Genomic DNA, 21618 nt, shown 5'->3' with positions numbered 1-21618 from the left:
CCTATCATTACATTTAATTACCGCAGGGCATATTATACTTCACCGCTGTTTTAGCTGCGAAAGCACAAAAATTGAATTTCACTTTGTAGTCTGCCCTTTAGAAATGTTTAAACAAATACGCAACTTCCTCCAAAAAAAAAACTTGGTCAAGAGGAGTAACTTGTATTTCAACTGTATTTTAAAAAAACCTTTCCCTATATGTTTTTTGTTGAAAATGTTTCAACAGAAAATTCCACTAAAGAATGGCCGTATGGCCATAGGGAAAAATATCTCTTCTCCAAGTTTGTTAACCGTGCCACAGTCTGACCATTTAAAGTAAACTAGCCTGCTTTTGTGGGCAAGCAAGTAGTCCCCCAACATTGGCATCAGTCACGCCAATGCACACTATTATTAGGTTATCTGTGGAAGACATTGCTGATAAAGCGATATTCGCTTGCGTAATTCAAACTATTTTGAAGTTATGTCATCGGCGTGAACGTTTTTATTGCTATGCTTAAGCATGTCTATGATTACGTATTCAGTAGCGAGCGAGATTTTATATGTGGAATAAATGTATTTGATATGCTGGGTTCACTCAATAAGGCCATTGTTGATTCGTTGTATGCATAAATATTGTGTTACACTGCCCTCTGGCGTATAAGAACGGCACTAAGAACGGCATAATATTCGATAGCTCGATGGTCGACACTTAGCCTATTTTCATCGGCGCATGCGGCTTTCAGCAACATGGCGGCCAAGGTACAGCTGTTTTGCTTGGACACCTTTCCTACTCAGCTAAACCCTTTACATGTTCTTGTTTCCAAGTATCAGTTCAGCCATTTATTTCCGAACAATGACGAGTCCACCTGCGTGTTTTTGTTGTCGGCACGGAGACGGCATTCTTCTTCCAGGGTAGATATTTTGCTCTGTGCGCACCTTACGACAGAAGAAGAGATACCGGAGTGCAGACCAATCGCAGATACGTCTCTGAAGCTGTACACAAGCAAAACCTTCCACCGACATTATGGATTTCCTCTGGATGCAGCGGGAACCGTGCGTTTAACATCACCGGTAGGGCTGAGTAAAGTTATGATAGGTGCACGAAGCCGACAGACTTTCAAATGGGCGAGTTCCGATAAGTTCTCGAATGGATTGCTAATACTGGCGTCTTGTCAGAAACAAACTCTTCTCGTCAGACAAGGCGACGTACTGTTAATACCCTATCATCCACTGTTCGGTGAAGATATTGCACAGGTGCACCAGCATCTTTTTGACTTGGTTGTGTTGGAATGCGCGCCTGTGGCCCAGGGAGTCATCACAATAACTACCAGTGTGTTGGTTACTGACTGCAGGGATCTGGCGCAGTATCCAGGCGCACTGGAACTATGCAACAACACGACTGCAACTATGACCAGAACTATAACCTCACTGTACGTTTCGGATTTCGCACATTATGCTAATAGCCTCAGCGGCAGTTCCTTGTTAGATAATAAGCAATTGCTGAATACGGGATTCTCGGCCGTTCTCCAAGCATTGGAATGCAGGATTGATGTTAGAGTTGTCGATATTACTAGCCTGACCAGGCAAGGGAGAATCAGACCAAAAGTAGATGTGGAATCTGCCGTAGACGTGGATGGTTCAATTTTCATGAGCAAGAATTTACTGCTAAAATTGGGACTGTTCAACCAGGAGTGGGTTGTGGTTTCAGCGCTAGGCCTCCTTACTGATAAAAGTAAAACCTGCGGCAGAAGTGAGGTCCCACAGAGTCCTGGTGCCGGGGAAGAGACGCGGAGCAGGGGGTGTGCTCACCTCGCGGCCGTAGTTGTCGCCGACTTCGTGAAATCCCCAGATCTAGATCTTCAAGACAACGTGGGCTACGTTTCCCCCGCGCTGTGGTTCAACCTGTCCAACGGAGAGCCAGTGCCTGTCCATAGCCGAGTGGTGAAGATAAAGGTGAGATACAACAGTGCTGTTGTACATCCTGATTGTGCGATCAGTTTCTGATCGCTCTTTGTTTTGACTTTCTGTAGAGGCGCAACGAGCCACTTCCTCCCCCCGTGACGGCGCTTTCAGAAAGTCAGTCGCGCACCGCATCACCACCTTTCGCCAAAGAGCTCCACCTAGACAGGATTGCCTCTCCGGACTACAACTGTCATGGCGTCTTCGACAATGTTCTCTCTGAACACTTTGGCACTCCGAGGTTAGGGAAGCCTTTAATGGAGAATATGTGCCCTGGTCCTGCCCTCCCCTGCCCTGGTCATGCCCCCCCCCCAGCCCTCCCCTGCCCAGGTCCTGCCTCCCCCTGCCCAGGTCCTGCCTCCCCCTGCCCTGGTCCTGCCTTTCCCCCCCCTGCCCTGGTCCTGCCCCCCTGCCCTCCCCCTCTCTGTCACCTGTTGCATGCTTGTGTTCCGTACAGAAAAAGCTCTTGCCTTATTCCTGCAGGTTGGTGCAGCAGGGAGATGTGCTATGTGTTCCCACGGACGGGCACCCTGAGGTCTTATCCAGCAACACAGAACGATTCACCAGGTTATGTCGCTAACAACGACCTCTACTTCCGTTCCTTATACAATTCCCAGTGTCAAACGCTAGAGGGCATGCTGGTAATCATTAGTCTGATATGATGATTAGATATACATGAAGACATGGGTCAGAAACAAACGTATTCACATACTTTCATTTTAAAGGTGCAGGTCACTCTTGCAGATCCCTGGGAATTTCAACAGGAATTTTTTTTAAGCTTGTTAGTGGATGAATTTTGCTGGTGTCTTTCAGAAAAAGTTTTTGAGTGAAATGCATTCAGGATCTGATGCTGGTGTCATCTGAGGATGTTTGAGAGGAAGCGTGTTTGCCAGCCCTGCCCGTCTCTGTTCTACAGGTGGCCAGTTCTGTGCTTTAAAGTGAAGAAGGTGTGCGGTAGCACCGGGGAGCTGGCTGGCTTGGGTCCTACCGGGTTCCTGGCAGATAGAGACCACACCTCTCTGTACATGGTAAGGGTTGGCAGATAGAGACCACACCGCTCTGTACATGGTAAGGGTTGGCAGATAGAGACCACACCTCTCTGCACATGGTAAGGGCTGGCAGATAGAGACCACACCTCTCTGTACATGGTAAGGGTTGGCAGATAGAGACCACACCTCTCTGTACATGGTACAGGCTCTTAGATAGAGACCACACCTCTCTGTACATGGTACAGGCTCTTAGATAGAGACCACATCTCTCTGTACATGCTACAGGCTCTTAGACAGAGACCACACCTCTCTGTACATGGTAAGGGTTGGCAGATAGAGACCACACAGTAATGTGCCTTTACCCAGAATGCACTCCAGTGAGTGTAGGGGTGGGGACTAGTACAGTGTATGTTGTGGATGTAATGTGATGGGTGAGGATGCACCCTTGTATAACATAATGAAAATAGTACTGAATGGGCTTGGTTCCTTTTGTGAAACTGGCTTTCTTTAAGGTCTGATTTGGCTAATGGGATCTGTAGTTTTGGTGTGTAGTTTACAGCTTCTCCCCTTTTTATTGTAAACTGAGAGACACAGCCCAGCAGTGCCAGGGCTGACCGAATGCATTGTGTTTGTAATGTGGTGACTGCGTGTGGTCTTACTGCTCAGCTGCAATGTCCCTGTGCCTCTTTCAGGAAGCTGCCAGCGCTCTGGCCTCACCACTATCCTGCTGCTGTTGTGCTGTGTTAGCTGGGCTTGTGGAGCTGTGGTTGTGCTGATTCTGTTGTTTTATTTGTTCTGTTTCAGGGGGGTTCAGTGAACAGCCCCGCACCGCATTCCTGTCTGGGTGATGCTCCCTCCTTCTGGACCAGCCTATCTCCTCCTGGGCTCTCCAGCACAGTAGAACTGCTAACGTCCACCATGCAGCCGTACATGAGCACGAGGTCAGCGCACCGCACCTCATAAACCGCACCGCAGCTCATAAACCGCACCACACCTCGTAAACCGCACCGCACCTTGTAAACCGCACCGCAGCTCATAAACCGCACCGCACCTCATAAACCGCACCACAGCTCCTAAACCGCACCACACCTCGTAAACCTCACCGCACCTCGTAAACCTCACCGCACCTTGTAAACCGCACCGCACCTCGTAAACCGCACCGCACCTCATAAACCGCACCGCAGCTCATAAACCGCACCACACCTCGTAAACCGCACCGCACCTCGTAAACCGCACCGCAGCTCATAAACCGCACCGCACCTTGTAAACCGCACAGCACCTTGTAAACCGCACCGCACCTTGTAAACCGCACCGCACCTCATAAACCGCACCGCACCTCATAAACCGCACAGCACCTCATAAACCGCACCACAGCTCATAAACTGCACCGCACCTCATAAACCGCACCACACCTCGTAAACCGCACCGCACCTCGTAAACCGCACCACACCTCGTAAACCGCACCACAGCTTGTAAACCACACCGCACCTCGTAAACCGCACCACAGCTTGTAAACCACACCGCACCTCGTAAACCGCGCCGCACCTCATAAACCGCACCACACCTCGTAAACCGCACCACAGCGCATAAAAAATCTAATCTTGATAAAACTTGAAATGTAGGTTTGATGCCAACTAATGTTGCTGTTTTTTCCTTTCTTCCTGGATTTTTGGGGCTTTAGTTTTGCCCAATTCTTTCTGTTTTTATGACCGAGTCTCTGTAAGAAGCACTATACAAATGTACATTTTTATTTGAATAATTTGACAAATTATTTTAATGGCTTAGAAAGCTCAGACTACATGCTCTTGAAATTTTATATGAAGTGTAAGATGTGCTGTTTTGCAATTGGGTAGTTGCTGGCTATTTTGCAGTTGGGTAATTTCGGGGTATTTTGCAGTTGAGCAATTGCTGGGTATTCTGCTTTTGGGTAGTTTCTGGGTATTTTGCAGTTGGGTTGTTGCTGGGTAGTTGCTGGGTATTCTGCAGTTGGGTTGTTGCTAGGTAGTTGCTGAGTATTCTGCAGTTGGGTTGTTGCTAGGTAGTTGCTGGGTATTCTGCAGTTGGGTTGTTGCTAGGTAGTTGCTGGGTATTCTGCAGTTGGGTTGTTGCTAGGTAGTTGCTGGGTATTCTGCAGTTGGGTTGTTGCTAGGTAGTTGCTGGGTATTTTGCAGTTGGGTTGTTGCTGGGTAGTTGCTGGGTATTCTGCAGTTGGGTTGTTGCTGAGTAGTTGCTGGGTATTCTGCAGTTGGGTAGTTGTTGGATCTCTAAATCTCTCGCGTGTTTCACAGCTCCTCTGCTCTGACAGGCATCTGCAGCGTCCTGCTATCGGCCCCCCGAGGGAGTGGAAAAGCCACGATTCTCAGAGCGGCGTGTCGGAGATTACACCTGCACCTGCTGCAGGTAACGTCCCGTACACACACCTGCACCTGCTGCAGGTAACGTCCCGTACACACACCTGCACCTGCTGCAGGTAACGTCCCGTACACACACCTGCACCTGCTGCAGGTAACGTCCTGTACACTCACCTGCACCTGCTGCAGGTAATGTCCCGTACACACACCTGCACCTGCTGCAGGTAACGTCCCATACACACACCTGCTGCAGGTAACGTCCCGTACACACACCTGCACCTGCTGCAGGTAACGTCCCATACACACACCTGCTGCAGGTAACGTCCTGTACACACACCTGCACCTGCTGCAGGTAACGTCCCGTACACACACCTGCACCTGCTGCAGGTAACGTCCTGTACACTCACCTGCACCTGCTGCAGGTAATGTCCCGTACACACACCTGCACCTGCTGCAGGTAACGTCCCATACACACACCTGCTGCAGGTAACGTCCCGTACACACACCTGCACCTGCTGCAGGTAACGTCCCGTACACACACCTGCACCTGCTGCAGGTAACGTCCCATACACACACCTGCTGCAGGTAACGTCCTGTACACTCACCTGCACCTGCTGCAGGTAACGTCCTGTACACTCACCTGCACCTGCTGCAGGTGACGTCCCGTACACTCACCTGCACCTGCTGCAGGTAACGTCCCATACACACACCTACACCTGCCGCAGGTAACGTCCCATACACACACCTGCACCTGCCGCAGGTAACGTCCCGTACACACACCTGCACCTGCTACAAGTAATGTCCCGTACACACTAGAGGCAGGTGTGGCCTGTAAGGCCAGTCTGTGGTCCCTGGGTTGTGTCTCTGACTGCGCATACCTGCGCAGGTGGATTGCGTCTCTCTCTGCGCAGACACGCCAGCTGCCTGCGAGGTGAAGATGCAGACAGCCTTCTCTCGGGCGCAGCTGCACACGCCCTGCGTGCTGTTGCTTAGGAACCTGCAGCTGCTGGGCCGGTTGCAGGGCGGAGCCGAGCCAGACCCCAGAGTGCTCTCCACCCTCTGCCAGCTTATCGCCAGCGCCCCCCAAAGGTGAATTGCTGCAACTGCAACCCTGCAAACTTACAGCCAAATGCAGCCAGACCCACAGCTGGATCATGAGTGGACATTGACATCTACAGAACTACATGCCTCAGACTAGTCAATACTTTAACCCTTTAGTGTAATTCTTGCAAATTACTGACCACTTAAATTTAAACTTATTTTTTCACCCACAGTCATAATATTTTGTTCTTGAATATTTTGGTTATTTACTTGTTTGGTTGTAAATTCACTGAGCTTTGCAAATTTATTTGAAGAATTTACAGTATCTAGAATGAAAGTCCACTCTTAGCTCTGTGTTGTGGGAGTTTCTCATTGGGTTTAATGTGCGTGCACTGCGTACCTACTTACCTTCTCTTCTCTCCTCTCCTTTACCTCTCCTTCTATACTCCCCTCCCCTCCTCTGCTCCTGTCCTCCCCCTCCCCATCTCTTCCTCTCTCCCTTCATGTTCGGTAGTGTTACCGTAGTAGCCACAGTGTGTGATGCCCAGGAGCTGTCCCCGGATGTGATGGCAGCATTTGTCCACCAGATGGTGGTGGAGAGCCCCACAGATGAGCAGAGGAGGGCGATGCTGGCCAGCCTGAGTGCAGGACTGCCCCTGAGCAAAGCCCTGAGCCTGGGCCACCTGGCCAAACAGACTGCAGTGAGCCACACCCAGCTAGTGCCACAGCAACCTTGTTACTATTCTCTTAAACATCGCCCTAAAATTAACATTCTGCGTTTATCTTTCCACAATCCATTCTTGAAGTGTGTTCCTCTCTCTCTCCCCCTGCCTCCATCTCTCCCTCTCCCCTGCCTCCCTCTCTCCCTATCTCTCTCTCCCCTGCCTCCCTCTCCCTCTCCCCCTGCTTCCCTCTCTCCCTCTCCTCTGCCACCCTCTCTCCCCCTCTCAGGGGTTTCTTTTAGGTGACTTGTGTGCATTAGTGACGTTAGCTGGCAAGGTGGCCCGCAGAAGGGTTCTGAGTTTATGGTAAGTTCATTTCTGGAAGAAGCTGCAGGCTGTAAATCTCTGGTTTTCTTCATTCTGTGTAGGAGGATGGGAGCTGGTAATGAAGAGGGCCAGGACATGGTAGATTTTCGGTTTGGGGGTTATGAATTTGGGTTGTGGAGTTAGGGTTTAGGATGAGGTTAGGACCAGATATGTTTTTGAGGTGCTGAGGGAGTGTCTGCCCCCCCTCTGCAGTTTCCCGGGAGGGGCGACTGTGGGACAGGAGAGGGACCTGTGCTCTTTTGGGGTGACCGTCCTGTTGCAGGATTTCACCAGCGCTCTGGAGCAGCTGCAGAAGACCCACGCCCAGGCCATCGGCGCCCCCAAGGTCCGCCCTCACTCCCGTCTGTCGCATGATTGACTAAGCTCTTCTATGTTTCTGTTGGCTCTCACTACCGTTGTTCCTGTGGAACTCAATATGGAATCCCATAAATAACCTTTTTGTCTTTTCTACTGCCATTACTGTGCCATTACTTCATCAACCATGTGGATGAAGCCAAGCTGGGATTAGCCTATAGTAGCAGGATAAAGGATGAAACCAGGCTGGGATTAGCCTATAACAGCAGGATAAAGGATGAAACCAGGCTGGGATTAGCCTATAGCAGCAGGATAAAGGATGAAACCAGGCTGGGATTAGCCTATAGCAGCAGGATAAAGGATGAAACCATGCTGGGATTAGCCTATAGCAGCAGGATAGAGGATGAAGCCATGCTGGGATTAGCCTATAGCAGCAGGATAAAGGATGAAACCAGGCTGGGATTAGCCTATAACAGCAGGATAAAGGATGAAACCATGCTGGAATTGGCCTATAGCAGCAGGATTAAGGCTGAAGCCATGCTGGGATTAGCCTATAGCAGCAGGATAAAGGATGAAACCACACTAGTATTAGCCTATAGCATGTTTAGCTTTATATTAATGCCAGTTCAATTCTCATGGTGCCCATGGACCATGATGAGACAAATTACTCACTGCACTGGTTACAGTCTCTGCACTGGTTACATTCCAGTTTGGGAGCCCCTGTGTTCGAGTGTAAACCCGTGGGTGCTTTGCTCCAGTGCTGCTAGGTGTGTCTAATTTAGCAGGACAGGAACTAGCAGGACTGTGATGTCACTGTAGGTGCCCTCAGTCAGGTGGAAGGGTTGTGATGTCACTGTGATGCCGCTGTGATGTCACTGTAGGTGCCCTCAGTCAGGTGGCAGGGTTGTGATGTCACTGTGATGCCGCTGTGATGTCACTGTAGGTGCCCTCAGTCAGGTGGCAGGGTTGTGATGCCGCTGTGATGTCACTGTGATGTTGCTGTAGGTGCCCTTGGTCAGGTGGCAGGATGTGGGCGGGCTGCAGCAGGTGAAGCAGGAGATCCTGGACACCATCCAGCTGCCCCTGGAGCACCCGGAACTGCTGTCCCTGGGGCTGCGGCGGTCCGGCCTCCTCCTGTACGGCCCCCCCGGCACCGGCAAGACCCTCCTGGCCAAGGCTGTGGCCACAGAATGCGCCATGACCTTCCTCAGGTGCCTCTAACCCCCCATGAGTCCCACTGAAAGTGTGTGGTCCTGTGTTTGGGGCGTGTGGCAGCTGATTGGTCCTGTGTTTGGGGGGTGTCTGGTGGCTGATTGGTCCTGTGTTTGAGGGGTGTCTGGCGGCTGATTGGTCCTGTGTTTGGGGGGTGTCTGGCGGCTGATTGGTCCTGTGTTTGGGGGGTGTCTGGCGGCTGATTGGTCCTGTGTTTGGGGTGTGTGGTGGCTGATTGGTCCTGTGTTTGGGGTGTGTGGTGGCTTATTGGTCCTGTGTTTGGGGCATGCCTGGCTGATTGGCACTGTATTTGGGGTCAGTTTTTGAAATGTTAATTTTTCTTGCTTATTGATTGATTTGATTGAAAGGTAAATGTTTGGTTGTTCATCGATTAATTAGATTGAAAGGTAATCATTGTTATTGAATTTTCAGTGTTAAAGGTCCAGAACTCATCAACATGTATGTTGGACAAAGTGAGGAGAATGTCCGAGAAGGTCAGTGTGTAATTACATTACATTACATTATAGGCATTTAGCAGACGCTCTTATCCAGAGCGACTTACACAATTTTTTACATAGCACTTTACATTGTATCCATTTATACAGCTGGATATATACTGAAGCAATGCAGGTTAAGTAATCTTGCTCAGGGTACACGCAGTGTCCTACCGGATCAACCTGACCTTTCGGTTACAAGGAGTCCTACCACTGTGCCACACTCCGTCCTAATTCCCAGTGTAAAAACAGTGACTCTCTGTGTAAATGTGCTTTCTTTCTCCCAGTATAAAATAGTGACTCTTTGTATAAATGTGCTTTAATTCCAGTGTTCAGTAAAGCTCGAGCTGCGTCTCCCTGCATCATCTTCTTTGATGAGCTGGACTCCCTGGCGCCCAATAGGGGGCGCAGTGGGGACTCTGGAGGAGTGATGGACCGGTGGGCGCGGCTTTCTCTTACTCACACACAGACACACAGACACAGACACACATACATACACACAGACACACATACATACACATACACACATACGCACACACACACACACACACATATGCACACACACACACGCACACACTACAAACATACGCACACACACACACTACACACATACATACACATACACACACACACACACACACACATATGCACACACACACACACGCAGACACGCACACACTACAAACATACGCACACACACACACTACACACATACATGCACACACACGCAGACACGCACACACACGTAGACACACACACACAGGCACACACAGACACACACACTACACTACACACACATGCGCACACAGACACACCCTCACACAGACACACTACAGACACACACTACACACGCATGCACACACACACACATTAGTTTTAAAACAGTCATAGTATACTTTTGCTCAGGGTGGAGCTAATGGATTGTGTTGTGCAGAGCTGTGTTAAATACTTAAATATGCTCTAGGCCGTAGTGCTAGACCAGTTTCCCTTCAAATTCAGCCTTTTGTCTTTGCCTTAGTTACTGCATCTAACCTGGAAGTAAGATGTGTGCTGATGGAGCAGACGGGCCTGGAGACAGAGCCTAATGGTTGAGTGTTCTTTGCTCCAGGGTGGTTTCGCAGCTCCTAGCTGAACTGGATGGACTGCACTCATCTGGGGATGTGTTTGTGATTGGAGCAACCAACCGTCCAGATCTGCTCGACCAATCTCTGCTCAGACCTGGCAGGTAAAGGATGCAATCAGCCAATCTGATTACATCTAACTGTGCTTTTCTCTGCAATATGCAAATGTAGTATTTTTTGTACTTTTTTAAAGTCGGAAGTAAATCTGTCAGGCCATGGATTTAGTGTTAGAGACTCAACCATCTTGCTCAAAGGCCTTCGTCTCTGCCCACAGGTTTGATAAACTGGTCTATGTTGGGATCACTGAAGACAAGGAGTCTCAGCTACAGGTCCTGAAGGCTATTGTGAGAAAGTAGGTGAACTATTATTAACTGTAATTGATTGTTATGAATGTCTGTTTATTGTAATGAACTGTTATTACTGGTCACTAACTGTCACTATCGCAAATGGAAAGAGATTCAGCCTCATGTGCAGGGTACACACAAGCAGTGAACATGCAGTGAAATGCTGAAAGATCCATTTCTCAGAAATGCAGAAATGTAAGTCTGGAAATTCCTTCAGTATCAAAACTCTTGTTGCAAAAATCAACACTAGATCAGAAACACATTTGGCTCTGAGGATCTTCACCTCTGATAAATTGGGATGTTGTTCTATTGGAGAAACTGAGATACATTTGCAAGTTTGACAGACACGTGTAAAACTGTGTATATGCAGAAATAGTTCTGTCAGTTATGTATCCCTGTTAGCTGGGTTGTTCATGGAGGGTTTTGCACGGATTTGTACTTAAAGCTCTGTAACAAAAGGAGAAAAACATTTCAGTGGCTGCAGTATAGTGTGATAACTCTCCAGCCATAATGCTGGGAAAACTCCATTAGAAAGCGGCAAGAAGAGAAGTTTGCGATTTAAACACTTCTTTCATTTATAGAGACTGTGTTTTGTAGAGACAACAGATAGTTTTACAATTATAGAATGATAAAGTTGGCCTATTGGTCTCATCTAATCACGCACTGCACTACAGTGTGTGTCTGCTCTTTACTGTTGAACGTGAGCTTTGCACGTGCACATGTACATCGTTGGTTTGTTTCCACTATCCATCTCTGTCCATAAATACATGTATGTACAGGTGAGTACATACAGTATAGGAGAATGCATGCATCCGAGCATGTACTTGTGAGTATGTAAAAGTACATTCAGGTGAGGCAGATCAGTTCCCTGATTTTCAAAGGTGGGCTTCCATTCATCTGTTTGCTCTACTCTAGAGTTCCAGCAGCTTTGTTTCCAGCCTGTGTGAGGTGTGAGCTGAGAAGTCAGGGGTCACAGTGCAAGTTGCAGACATCCCTGGTCTTGGCACTGGCTCCTAGCTGGTTAGGGTCAGGGTTCCTGGCAGGTCTGTGTGTGGCGGATGCATGTTGGCCTGCAGACATGGTCTCCGCTCAGCTGGCCTGGCTGTCTCTGTTCCGGCAGGTTCCAGGTGGATCCGAGCGTGAGCCTCTCGGCTGTGGTAGAGCGCTGTCCTGCTCAGCTGACTGGAGCTGACCTCTACGCCCTGTGCTCAGATGCCATGACGACCGCCATTAAGCGCAAAATTCACAGCATTGGCGAAGGTCAGTTCATTTGTGTCAACTGCTAATGTAATATATTTCTAAAGCAAAGCATTCTGGGACTCGAGCCATCCTTACCTTCAGCTGTGTTCCACTTCATGATTCATCTTTACTGTTACTTCACAGTTCCTTCAGCACTGCACTATGACCTCACAGACCCTTCTATACAATGAGCTCACAGATCCTTCTGTACTATGACAATATAGAACCTGCAGCACTACGGCCTCACAGAGACATTTACATTATGACATCATGGAGCATTCCGTACTCTCCCCTCACAGACGCTTCAGCATTGAATGTCACCAGTCATTTTGGCTCAGTCCTGTCCTCTGCAAGATGGTGTGCTTGCACCCCCCTTGAGAGAATCAACTGATTTTTTTAATGATGGTGTGAAATTTCTCTCCAAATTAACACATTTCTCACATTTACGTTGAAAAGGGACTTTGGATAATTTGAGTAAAAAAACAAATCACAAGAAAATTGTGTTGGTGGGTGTGCATTTAACACTAGCCCTACCCTCCAATCTACTGATCAGATTGGAGCATTTGCATGGAATTCATGTTCAACTACTGACAAACACAGTTCTAAAATTATTTTAGTTCTCTAAAATATACGTTCATTCATTGATTATAGTTTGCTTAAAGGCCTTGAAATAAAAATTAAAATACATTGTTGCAGATGATAAAACAGTTGAAGTGACAAGATGATATTATTGCTTTCAGGGGCTGGAAAAAACAGTGAAGCCTGGATAAAATTTCTGCTTAAAATTCTCTTTTAGTGCAGTTAATTGTTCTCTCTGTTGACACAGTTTTTCTCATGAAAACAAATTTGTTAATCTTGATTATTCAGTGTCTTTCTTTATGTTCTGAAGCACTACAAACAAACGCTGTTGATTGAGTTAATATGGTTCATTCAGAGAAAAACCCCAAAAGTGTAAACAATTGATATCAAACAGGTGATGAAAAGAAATCTTTCATCAGGTTATCTAGTTTCACGTCACAGCACCAGGATGTTATTTACTTGAGTGAAAATCTTTAAAATCACCCTGAAGTGTTTTATAGCCTGAATTCTGAGGCCTGTGTCCTTGTGTTATACTTTTGTGTTCTTATTCATTACTCTCCCAGTTCTGAAATGAGTTTTGTCACTGAGTTCCCAGATTATACTTTCATTTCTATCTGACACCAGTCAGCTGTCCTTTGTTTAAATAGACACCACTCCTCATTCAAAAAATAAGTAATATGTATTCTACTAAAAAAATAAGGCATTGCAATGACAACTAGAAAAGTGTGCTTGACCTTTCACCCCACACTGTCACACACCTACTGTACTTGAGTCTGCACCCCATCTGTTCCAATTGTTTGTTGTGTAAAGTCCGCACACCACATTTCTAGTCTGTAAGCGTCTCGGCCCCTCTCCCCCAGGTTTGCACACAGATATCTGCGCTAACCCTAACCCTAACACACCACATTTCTAGTCTGTAAGCTTCTCGGCCCCTCTCCCCCCAGGTTTGCACACAGATATCTGCGCTAACCCTAACCCTAACACACCACATTACTAGTCTGTGAGCGTCTCGGCCCCTCTCCCCCCAGGTTTGGACACAGAGATATCTGCGCTAACCCTAACACACCACATTTCTAGTCTGTGAGCGCCTCGGCCCCTCTCCCAGTTTGGACACAGATATTCGCTAACTAACCTAAACACCACATTTCTAGTCTGTGAGCGTCTCGGCCCCTCTCCCCCCAGGTTTGGACACAGAGATATCTGCGCTAACGTTAACGGCTGAGGATTTTGCGGAGGCACTGGAGAGACTGCAGCCATCCGTCTCGGACCAAGACCTTGCCAAGTACAAGCTCATTCAGCAAAAGTTCACCACAAAATAGGGCCACCTCCTCAAAATACAACCCCTTTCAAACCCTGCCAATCACAAGGCTGTGCTGGGCCACTCTACACCAATCATAGGCCAGTGCTGGGACAGTCTACACCAATCCTTTGCATGGAAACAGAGGCACTGTTAATCCCGGAGGGTGTCCATGTGGACCGCCCTAGTGTCTCTGACAGTACCGTGTGCAGTACAAGCAAAAAAATGTCATTTAACAACCATGAGGTACAGCAAAACTGCATCTTTTACTCAACAAATGAAATATGATATTCATAAAGGTGAAGGTCACCGGTGACTGTTGCTGTTTCCCTGATGTAATAAAATAAAATAAAATACAAACAGTGAGGAATAATAGAAAGAAAATTCCTAAACTGGACATTTTAACCAGATATATAAAAACAGATCTTAATCTCAAACAGAAGGAACACATTCAGTAGTAGTTGAGTAGACTTGTTCCATTAAACAACACCATTAACTCTTAACTGTATGATTGGTAAGATTCTTTGAAAACTCCAAATGACAACCTGGATTTTAGCCAAGTTAAGTTTAATCTACAAACGATTGTTTGCCTACAAACACGGTCACAATATTGGCGTGCCACCTATGCAGTAAATCATTGGAAGAATCCATTTTACTCAGTTTTACTCAAATTTACATTGGTATTTGTAAGGATTATTTTCTTTAATCTTTGTATACTGACTGTTAAAAATTTACTTCATGGTTATAGCCAGTAATAAGTATGCATTGATATGAAAGCTGGTGGCTTAAAAGATCTGTTTTATGGCCTTAATTGGCTCTCGAGCCTGAGCAAGTGGGTGATGGGTTCTGAAGTTTTAACTGCTGTTAGTTGTTCTTACAAGATCCTGGATGTCTGTTTCAGTTTCCTTAATGCAGCGCTGTTGTAATTTAGGATTGCTGAAGTGTGTACTTTGCTTATTGGCTGGACTCTGCTATCAGTGGCCAGTGCTAATGAGAAATATTTTGCCCCAAACTGGCATTTTCTGGTTGGGCTGATGGTTCGTTTGGGGAAACTGGTCTTGGCATAAGCTGTTTAATGTAGAAGCTGCCTGTTGGTTTATCACCACCCTGCACTTTTGGAGTGCCACTGTTTTACTTCCTCAAGCTCAGTTATTCTAAACATCAGGCGCTGTACCAGAAATAAATCACCAGAGACGGGGCTATCGATTATGTTATTAAACTAAATGTTGGCACAGAATGTAAATAATTTACAGTCACACTCTTTGTAATATAATGAATCATAATAAATGTGTATTTAAGAGATGATGTACACGTTACTGTGTATGAATAAAATGATTAATTTGTGTGGGGTTGTTTTCTGTGCTCAATTCCGTGTTTTTGTAATAAGTGTTGAGTCCCTTTTCTGTTCTCTCTGGCTTTTAGTTCCTCTCTTCAGCCTTGACTGAAAGTGTGATTCTTCAGTGGTGTCCTGGTCTTCCATATCTAATGCAGGTTCAGGTGTTCTCTGTACCAAGGACTCAAGTGAAATGGGGCATTCGATTTGAGGTTCTGAAAAACAAAGAGCAGAGCTTTAATACTGTCTGCAGCTGCCAAGGCCTTTCTTTGTAGCTGTCAAAAATGTTGCAGTTAGATTCGATTGTGTTTTTACATTTGCTGTCTGTATCAAAGATTCCGGTGATTGGTAGTCTTTTCTGGAGGTTTATTCAACTTCAGCTGAGAACAGAAATGATTCCGAGGAAACCCGCCCACATGCAGCTCTGCGTGTGGCCTGTGTTTGCAGCTCTGCGTGTGGCCTGTGTGTGCAGCTCTGTGTGTGGCCCCTTAAGTGCACAGTGACCATATTTACCCCATACGTGCACAGTGACCATATTTACCCCATACGTGCACAGTGACCATATTTACCCCTTACGTGCACAGAGACCATATTTACCCCTTACGTGCACAGAGACCATATTTACCCCATACGTGCAGTGACCATATTTACCCCTTACATGCACAATGACCATATTTACCCCATATGTGCACAGTGACCATATTTACCCCTTATGTGCACAGAGACCATATTTACCCCATAGGTGCACAGTGACCATATTTACCCCATACGTGCACAGTGACCATATTTACCCCATACGTGCACAGTGACCATATTTACCCCATACGTGCACAGTGACCATATTTACCCCTACGTGCACAGAGACCATATTTACCCCTTTACGTGCACAGAGACCATATTTACCCTCAACGTGCAGTGACCTATTTACCCTCATGCACCATGACCATATTTACCCCATATGGGGCACAGTGACCATATTTACCCCTTATGTGCACAGAGACCATATTTACCCCATAGGTGCACAGTGACCATATTTACCCCATACGTGCACAGTGACCATATTTACCCCATACGTGCACAGTGACCATATTTACCCCATACGTGCACAGAGACCATATTTACCCCATACGTGCACAGAGACCATATTTACCCCTTACGTGCACAGAGACCATATTTACCCCATACGTGCACAGTGACCATATTTACCCCTTACGTGGCCTTTGCAACTTTTGTGCGTTTCATCCTTTTCCTCCTCATGAGGGTGACCTGCGGCCGCTTCAGTCCAGCGATGAGCAGCAGGAGTGTGGGCCGGGACTTAGTGAGCCAGCTTCTCAGTAGTGTCCCTTTGGGAAACCTGCATGAGGAGGTTTGAGGTTTTAACAGGTTGCGGAATGTAGCTAATGTTTTAAGAAACACTTCCTCTTCAAAAAACACAGGAAGAGGTGTTTTTCTGACATTTGAAATTTAGAGTATTTTATAAATCTAGCTTTGTGTAAGTGAAGAAGCAAGCTAAAAATAAAGAAACCAAGATTCAAGATTTACTTTATTTTCCTCAAGGGAAATTGACCGAGCACTGTCACTGACTAGCTGGTTAACTGCTTTTTTCAGGGCTGAGCTGGGCCCTGGTGGGAGGTCTGCAGCAGGCTAATCTGGGCCCTGGTGGGGAGGTCTGCAGCAGGCGGATCTGGGCCCTGGTGGGGTGTCTGCAGCAGGCTGATCTGGGCCCTGGTGGGGGGGACTGCAGTAGGGCTGATTTAGGCCCTGGTGGGGAGGTCTGCAGCAGGCTGATCTGGGCCCTGGTGGGGGGGACTGCAGTAGGGCTGATTTAGGCCCTGGTGGGGGGACTGCAGTAGGGCTGATTTAGGCCCTGTCGGGGGGACTGCAGTAGGGCTGATTTAGGCCCTGGTGGGGGGTCTGCAGTAGGCTGATCTGGGCCCTGGTGGGGGCGTCTGCAGTAGGCTGATCTGGGCCCTGGTGGGGCGTCTGCAGTAGGCTGATCTGGGCCCTGGTGGGGTGTCTGCAGTAGGCTGATCTGGGCCCTGGTGGGGGGTCTGCAGTAGGCTGATCTTGGCCCTGGTGGGGGACTGCAGTAGGGCTGATTTAGGCCCTGGTGGGGGGTCTGCAGCAGGCTGATCTTGGCCCTGGTGGAGGGGTCTGAGGTAGGCTGAGCTGGGCCCTGGTGGGGGGTCTCCAGCATGCTGAGCTGGGCCCTGGTGGGGAGGTCTGCAGCAGGCTGATCTGGGCCCTGGTGGAGGGGTCTGCAGTAGGCTGAGCTGGGCCCTGGTGGGGGGTCTGCAGTAGGCTGATCTGGGCCCTGGTGGGGGGGTCTGCAGTAGGCTGATCTGGGCCCTGGTGGGGCGTCTGCAGTAGGCTGATCTGGGCCCTGGTGGGGTGTCTGCAGTAGGCTGATCTGGGCCCTGGTGGGGGGTCTGCACAGGCTTCATGGCTGAGCTGGGTTTTGTGTTTGCATGCGGCCGCTGCCCTCAGCCCTCTGGGTTATGGCTGCTGAGTTTGTTGGAAAATTTAAAACCTTCAATTGTTTCCCTTTTGCTGGTTGAGCACAGTTTAACCGGCCAGAGAGAAATCTAGCAATGTGTAGATCCGGGAGGGCCTTGCTGAAGCCATTGTGTTCTGAGGGTGGTATACCAAGGGCAACATTGTTTTTTGCAGCTTGCCCCCCCTCCCTGATGCCCTGTCCGCTCCTCACCCATCCCTGCCTCCAGGGTGTGACTCAGGGAAACAAAATTTTTTGGGGCAGATTTACTTCCTGGTTTAAATCCTCAGGTATGTGATGAGGGAAGAGGTGTATCCCAGGTTGTCACGTGTCTGTTGGGTTAGTTCTGTAAAACATCCCATAATAGTGATCTCCGTAAGATACAGTTATCCTTGGTGACAGATTCATAGTCCCATTCAGAAGACGTCTCCTATTGAGCTCCTGCAGATTGAAGTCCTCTCTTCAGCTTTAGCCACATCCCCAAAATGGCAGCAGCAATCGGTGAGTAACCGTGAGCCAGGCATTCCTTCTGCTTTGTCCTAGCCCTCGTCCCAAAGAACAGAAAGCATCCAGGCGTGTCATGGCCGTCGCTTCCCGACGCTGCACTTTTTTTGGTTCTCCTTTAAATCCTGTGAACCTCTCTGGTGAGGTGGAACAGTTCTGAAATGGTTTGAGTGCTGTCGTTCCCTCCCTCTCTCATTCTCTACCTCCCACTCCTCTCCCTACTGCTGTCCTTCTTTCTCTTCTTCCTTTTCTCCATCTTCCCCTTCCTCCATCTCTCCTTCTCTCCTCTCTTTCCCTCTCTCCCCTCCTCTGTGGTTCTGGGGTAAAATGGAAATGGGTCTATGTCAGGTTCTGACCTCTGTGTGACCTTTGGTGTGCCCTGGGTTGCTGGGGAACATTACTGACTGGTCGCTGAAGTCCCTTGAGCCAGAAGCCAGAACCTTGGCATCCTTCTGTCTGGCCTGGAGCAGCTAGCGAGAGGAGCTGTCTCTTAGTGTGCTAGCGAGAGGAGCTGGCTCTTAGTGTGCTAGCGAGAGGAGCTGGCTCTTAGTGTGCTAGCGAGAGGAGCTGGCTCTTAGTGTGCTGGCGAAGGTCTGTTAATCGGTACTCTGCCTGGGCAAACCCTCGCTCACTGCCATTGTTACAGAGCAGGTGCATACCAATCACAGACCAGTGTGTTTTCTGAATCCAGGTTTGGGTCCATACAGGGGCCAGTGATTGCTATATAGGCCCTTTTCTAACGAGCTAAGTTGTCTTTCTAAATTATACATTAGCCATTAACCATTCACATGAATGTGCAAATCCGTTCTTTTCCTGCTAGGTTAGTGTTGGGCTCCAGCACATTTAAGCCTGACCTTGTAGGCAGTAAAGGGCTCTGCTGCAGTCTGTCTCAGTATGATCACGGTCCTACCTGTCTGAAATGGTGTTTCTGCAGTAAGCACAGTACACCCCCACCCTAACCCTGAGTCACCCCCTCCCCCACAAAAAGTAATCACAATCGCCTATTACCTAAGAGCTGACTTGCTTACACAAGAATTACACACCAGATCCCCCCTGCCCCAAAACCCAATTAAAAGCAAAGAGAAAGTGTTTCTTACCAATTCACCCCACACATTTGTTAGGTTCTGCCCCCGGGTCGGTGCAAAGGCACATATATAATCCTAATGCGGGTTCTGCTCTCTCACTAGAAGCTTCAGCCAGGATGCAAAAACAAATCTGCTAAATAATAGGAGGCCATGAACTCCTGGGGCGTCCACTCAGCAGTTCTCTCAGCTGACAGGAACAGACCATCCTACTGCCCCAGCCAATCACAGTGCTCGGTTGCCCTGTTACCATGACATCTGACACATTACCCACAAAAGAGCACACTCTCATCTCCCCTCCACCCCTGTTTTTTAGATCTGAACCGGAGTAAGGTGAACTATTAAACCAAACAGCCAAACCCCAGTGACCCTACTGGCTTTATTCTGGACATTCTCTCTTTTCTTTAATAAAAGCTGAAGGAAATGGTACACAACATTTAGATGAGTATTAAAGCCACATTCATTTATGTATTATTCCGTTACTCCAATCATCCCAGTCACATGTGATGTACGCAACATGCCTACCAAGTTGTCCTGTTAATAACTAGCAGATATTTTACACTGACCTTCCCACCTGCTTTTTTGTGGTTTGCATCATTAACCTCTTCTGGATGGCTGCATATTTGCCTGGTTAACTACCTTACCTAGCTAACTAGGTAGCCTAGCTAAGTGTTAGGTGTATCAGGTGTAGTTGTTGAGTTAATATAAGCACATTGGGAAATGATTGTAAAAATAATGCTAGTTGGGTGCAGGGGGTTATTATAAATCTTGTGCTTGTGGGAGCCTTTCTGCAATCCCGTGGTTTCCTGAGTTAAACTGAACCTGGTGAAGCCTCTAACCCATCATATCGAGGCTCTGAGGGAACATAATGAGGTAGAACACACACAGTGCTGTGGGGTTTATACACAAAGGGTTCGCATCTGTGTATTAGAATGTGTGTTTTAAAAACACTCCCCTCTCTTTCTCACTCAGTGTTTTAACACACACTCTCAAACTCAGAGTGTACTTTATTTGCATGATAAGTGGACTTTTGTTGCTAAAGCTTTGAGACATAAATTAAATGAACAACAAACCCCCTCAACCAAGGAAGGGGGAGAAAAAACATGCAAATACACATTTGCATGCACGCGCTCTCTCTCCCTCCTTCTGTATCTCCCTCCCTCCCCCTCTCTCCCTTTCTCTCTATCTTCTTCCCTCACCCTCTCTCCCTTTCTCTCTCTCTCCCACTCTCCCTCCCTCTCTCTCTGTTTCTCTCTCCCTCCCCCTCTCTCTCTCCTACTCTCCCTCCCTCTCTCTCTCTGTTTCTCTCTCCCTCCCCCTCTCTCCCTTTCTCTCTCCCTCCTCCTCTCTCCCTTTCTCTTTCTCTCTATCTCCCTCCCTTTTTCTCTGCCTTTCTCTCTCTCCGGTCCTCCCTCCCTTTCTCTCTCTCCCCCCCCCCCATCCCCCCCATCTCTTTCTGCTTAAACAATGTGACTGGTTGGGGGAGACATAGCAGGCCAGAGCTGTGCTGCTAGAAGTCATAGCTAGCTCAGCTATCGTGTGATACGCCCAGCCTGCCAAGTCAGCACTGCGATTACACCCTAACCTACCCATCACCCATTTCATTATCTTCCATTTGGACAGCTGTCTTCCCTGCTCTCTCATTTTATCATCTCTAAGGACCCATGTCCTGTCGTAGCTTCTGCAGTGTTGTAGTGGCTCCTGCAGTGTGTTGTAGCTCCTGCAGTGTGTCATAGCTTCTGCAGTGTGTTGTAGCTCCTGCAATGTGTGAGGACTCTCCTGATTTCTCTAGGACATCCTGAGGAAATTCAGACACATCAGCACGTGAATATTAAACAGGCCTGCGGGGTCATGTGACTTTGGGCAGCTGAGCTGGGGGGGGAGGGGGGGGGGCTTTCTGCCGCCGCATCGTCTGACTGGCACACTTTATTGTTAATGCAGCAAAGCTGCAGTGCTGGTAGTGCTCACTAGGGGGCACTCCAGTCTCAGGGTGAAGAATAAGGCAGAGGCAGTGTAGTAAATTTGTACATGCAGGAACGCCTCCAGAAAGGGTCGCCCAAGAGAAGGCGATGAAAAACAAAAAACTGCATTGCAGAGGGGAGATGGGGGGGGGGGGGGTGCAGAAGGATGATGGGGGTTTCCTGGGGGGATTCCTGATGGCTAACAGGAGCGTTAGCGTCAGGATCTGCTGTTATATGCACTCAGGACCAGGCTGCATGCATTATAAACTACAAAGCCAGTTCTACAGTTGTAAGCC

At 48.1% G+C, this 21618-nt stretch overlaps 1 protein-coding gene and 1 long non-coding RNA gene across 2 annotated transcripts; one reads left to right on the top strand and one right to left on the bottom strand.

The window, feature by feature from the left end:
* The first annotated feature begins 682 nt into the window (after window positions 1-682).
* Window positions 683-15293, top strand: pex6 (peroxisomal biogenesis factor 6). Its single transcript, XM_064313906.1, has 17 exons — window positions 683-1932; window positions 2010-2179; window positions 2422-2505; window positions 2855-2966; window positions 3732-3868; window positions 5216-5327; window positions 6165-6367; window positions 6834-7020; window positions 7271-7347; window positions 7561-7693; window positions 8668-8873; window positions 9307-9368; window positions 9698-9806; window positions 10477-10593; window positions 10764-10841; window positions 11954-12093; window positions 13834-15293. Exons 1-17 carry the CDS (start codon window positions 727-729, stop codon window positions 13968-13970), a joined length of 3270 nt encoding a protein of 1089 aa, XP_064169976.1. The 5' UTR covers window positions 683-726; the 3' UTR covers window positions 13971-15293.
* LOC135242832 (uncharacterized) lies at window positions 14196-19541 on the bottom strand. The gene is made up of 3 exons (XR_010326475.1): window positions 19377-19541; window positions 16488-16635; window positions 14196-15496 (listed from the first exon to the last, which is right to left on the bottom strand). It is a non-coding gene; the product is annotated as an uncharacterized LOC135242832 (long non-coding RNA).
* Between the last annotated feature and the right edge of the window lie 2077 nt (window positions 19542-21618).

This window comes from Anguilla rostrata, chromosome 2, assembly GCF_018555375.3.
Source record: "Anguilla rostrata isolate EN2019 chromosome 2, ASM1855537v3, whole genome shotgun sequence".
Classification (NCBI taxonomy): domain Eukaryota; kingdom Metazoa; phylum Chordata; class Actinopteri; order Anguilliformes; family Anguillidae; genus Anguilla; species Anguilla rostrata.
The sequence above is the reverse complement of the archived record's forward strand: the minus strand, read 5'-3'. Positions and strand labels throughout refer to the sequence as shown.

What these genes read in the sequence shown, in the direction of transcription:
- pex6 (XM_064313906.1), top strand. Translation starts at nt 727, where the DNA reads ATGGCGGCCAAGGTACAGCTGTTTTGCTTGGACACCTTTCCTACTCAG. An exon ending in TGCGCCATGACCTTCCTCAG is followed by an intron (nt 8,874 to 9,306) that starts GTGCCTCTAACC and finishes TTGAATTTTCAG; the next exon opens with TGTTAAAGGTCCAGAACTCA. An exon ending in TCTGGAGGAGTGATGGACCG is followed by an intron (nt 9,807 to 10,476) that starts GTGGGCGCGGCT and finishes TCTTTGCTCCAG; the next exon opens with GGTGGTTTCGCAGCTCCTAG.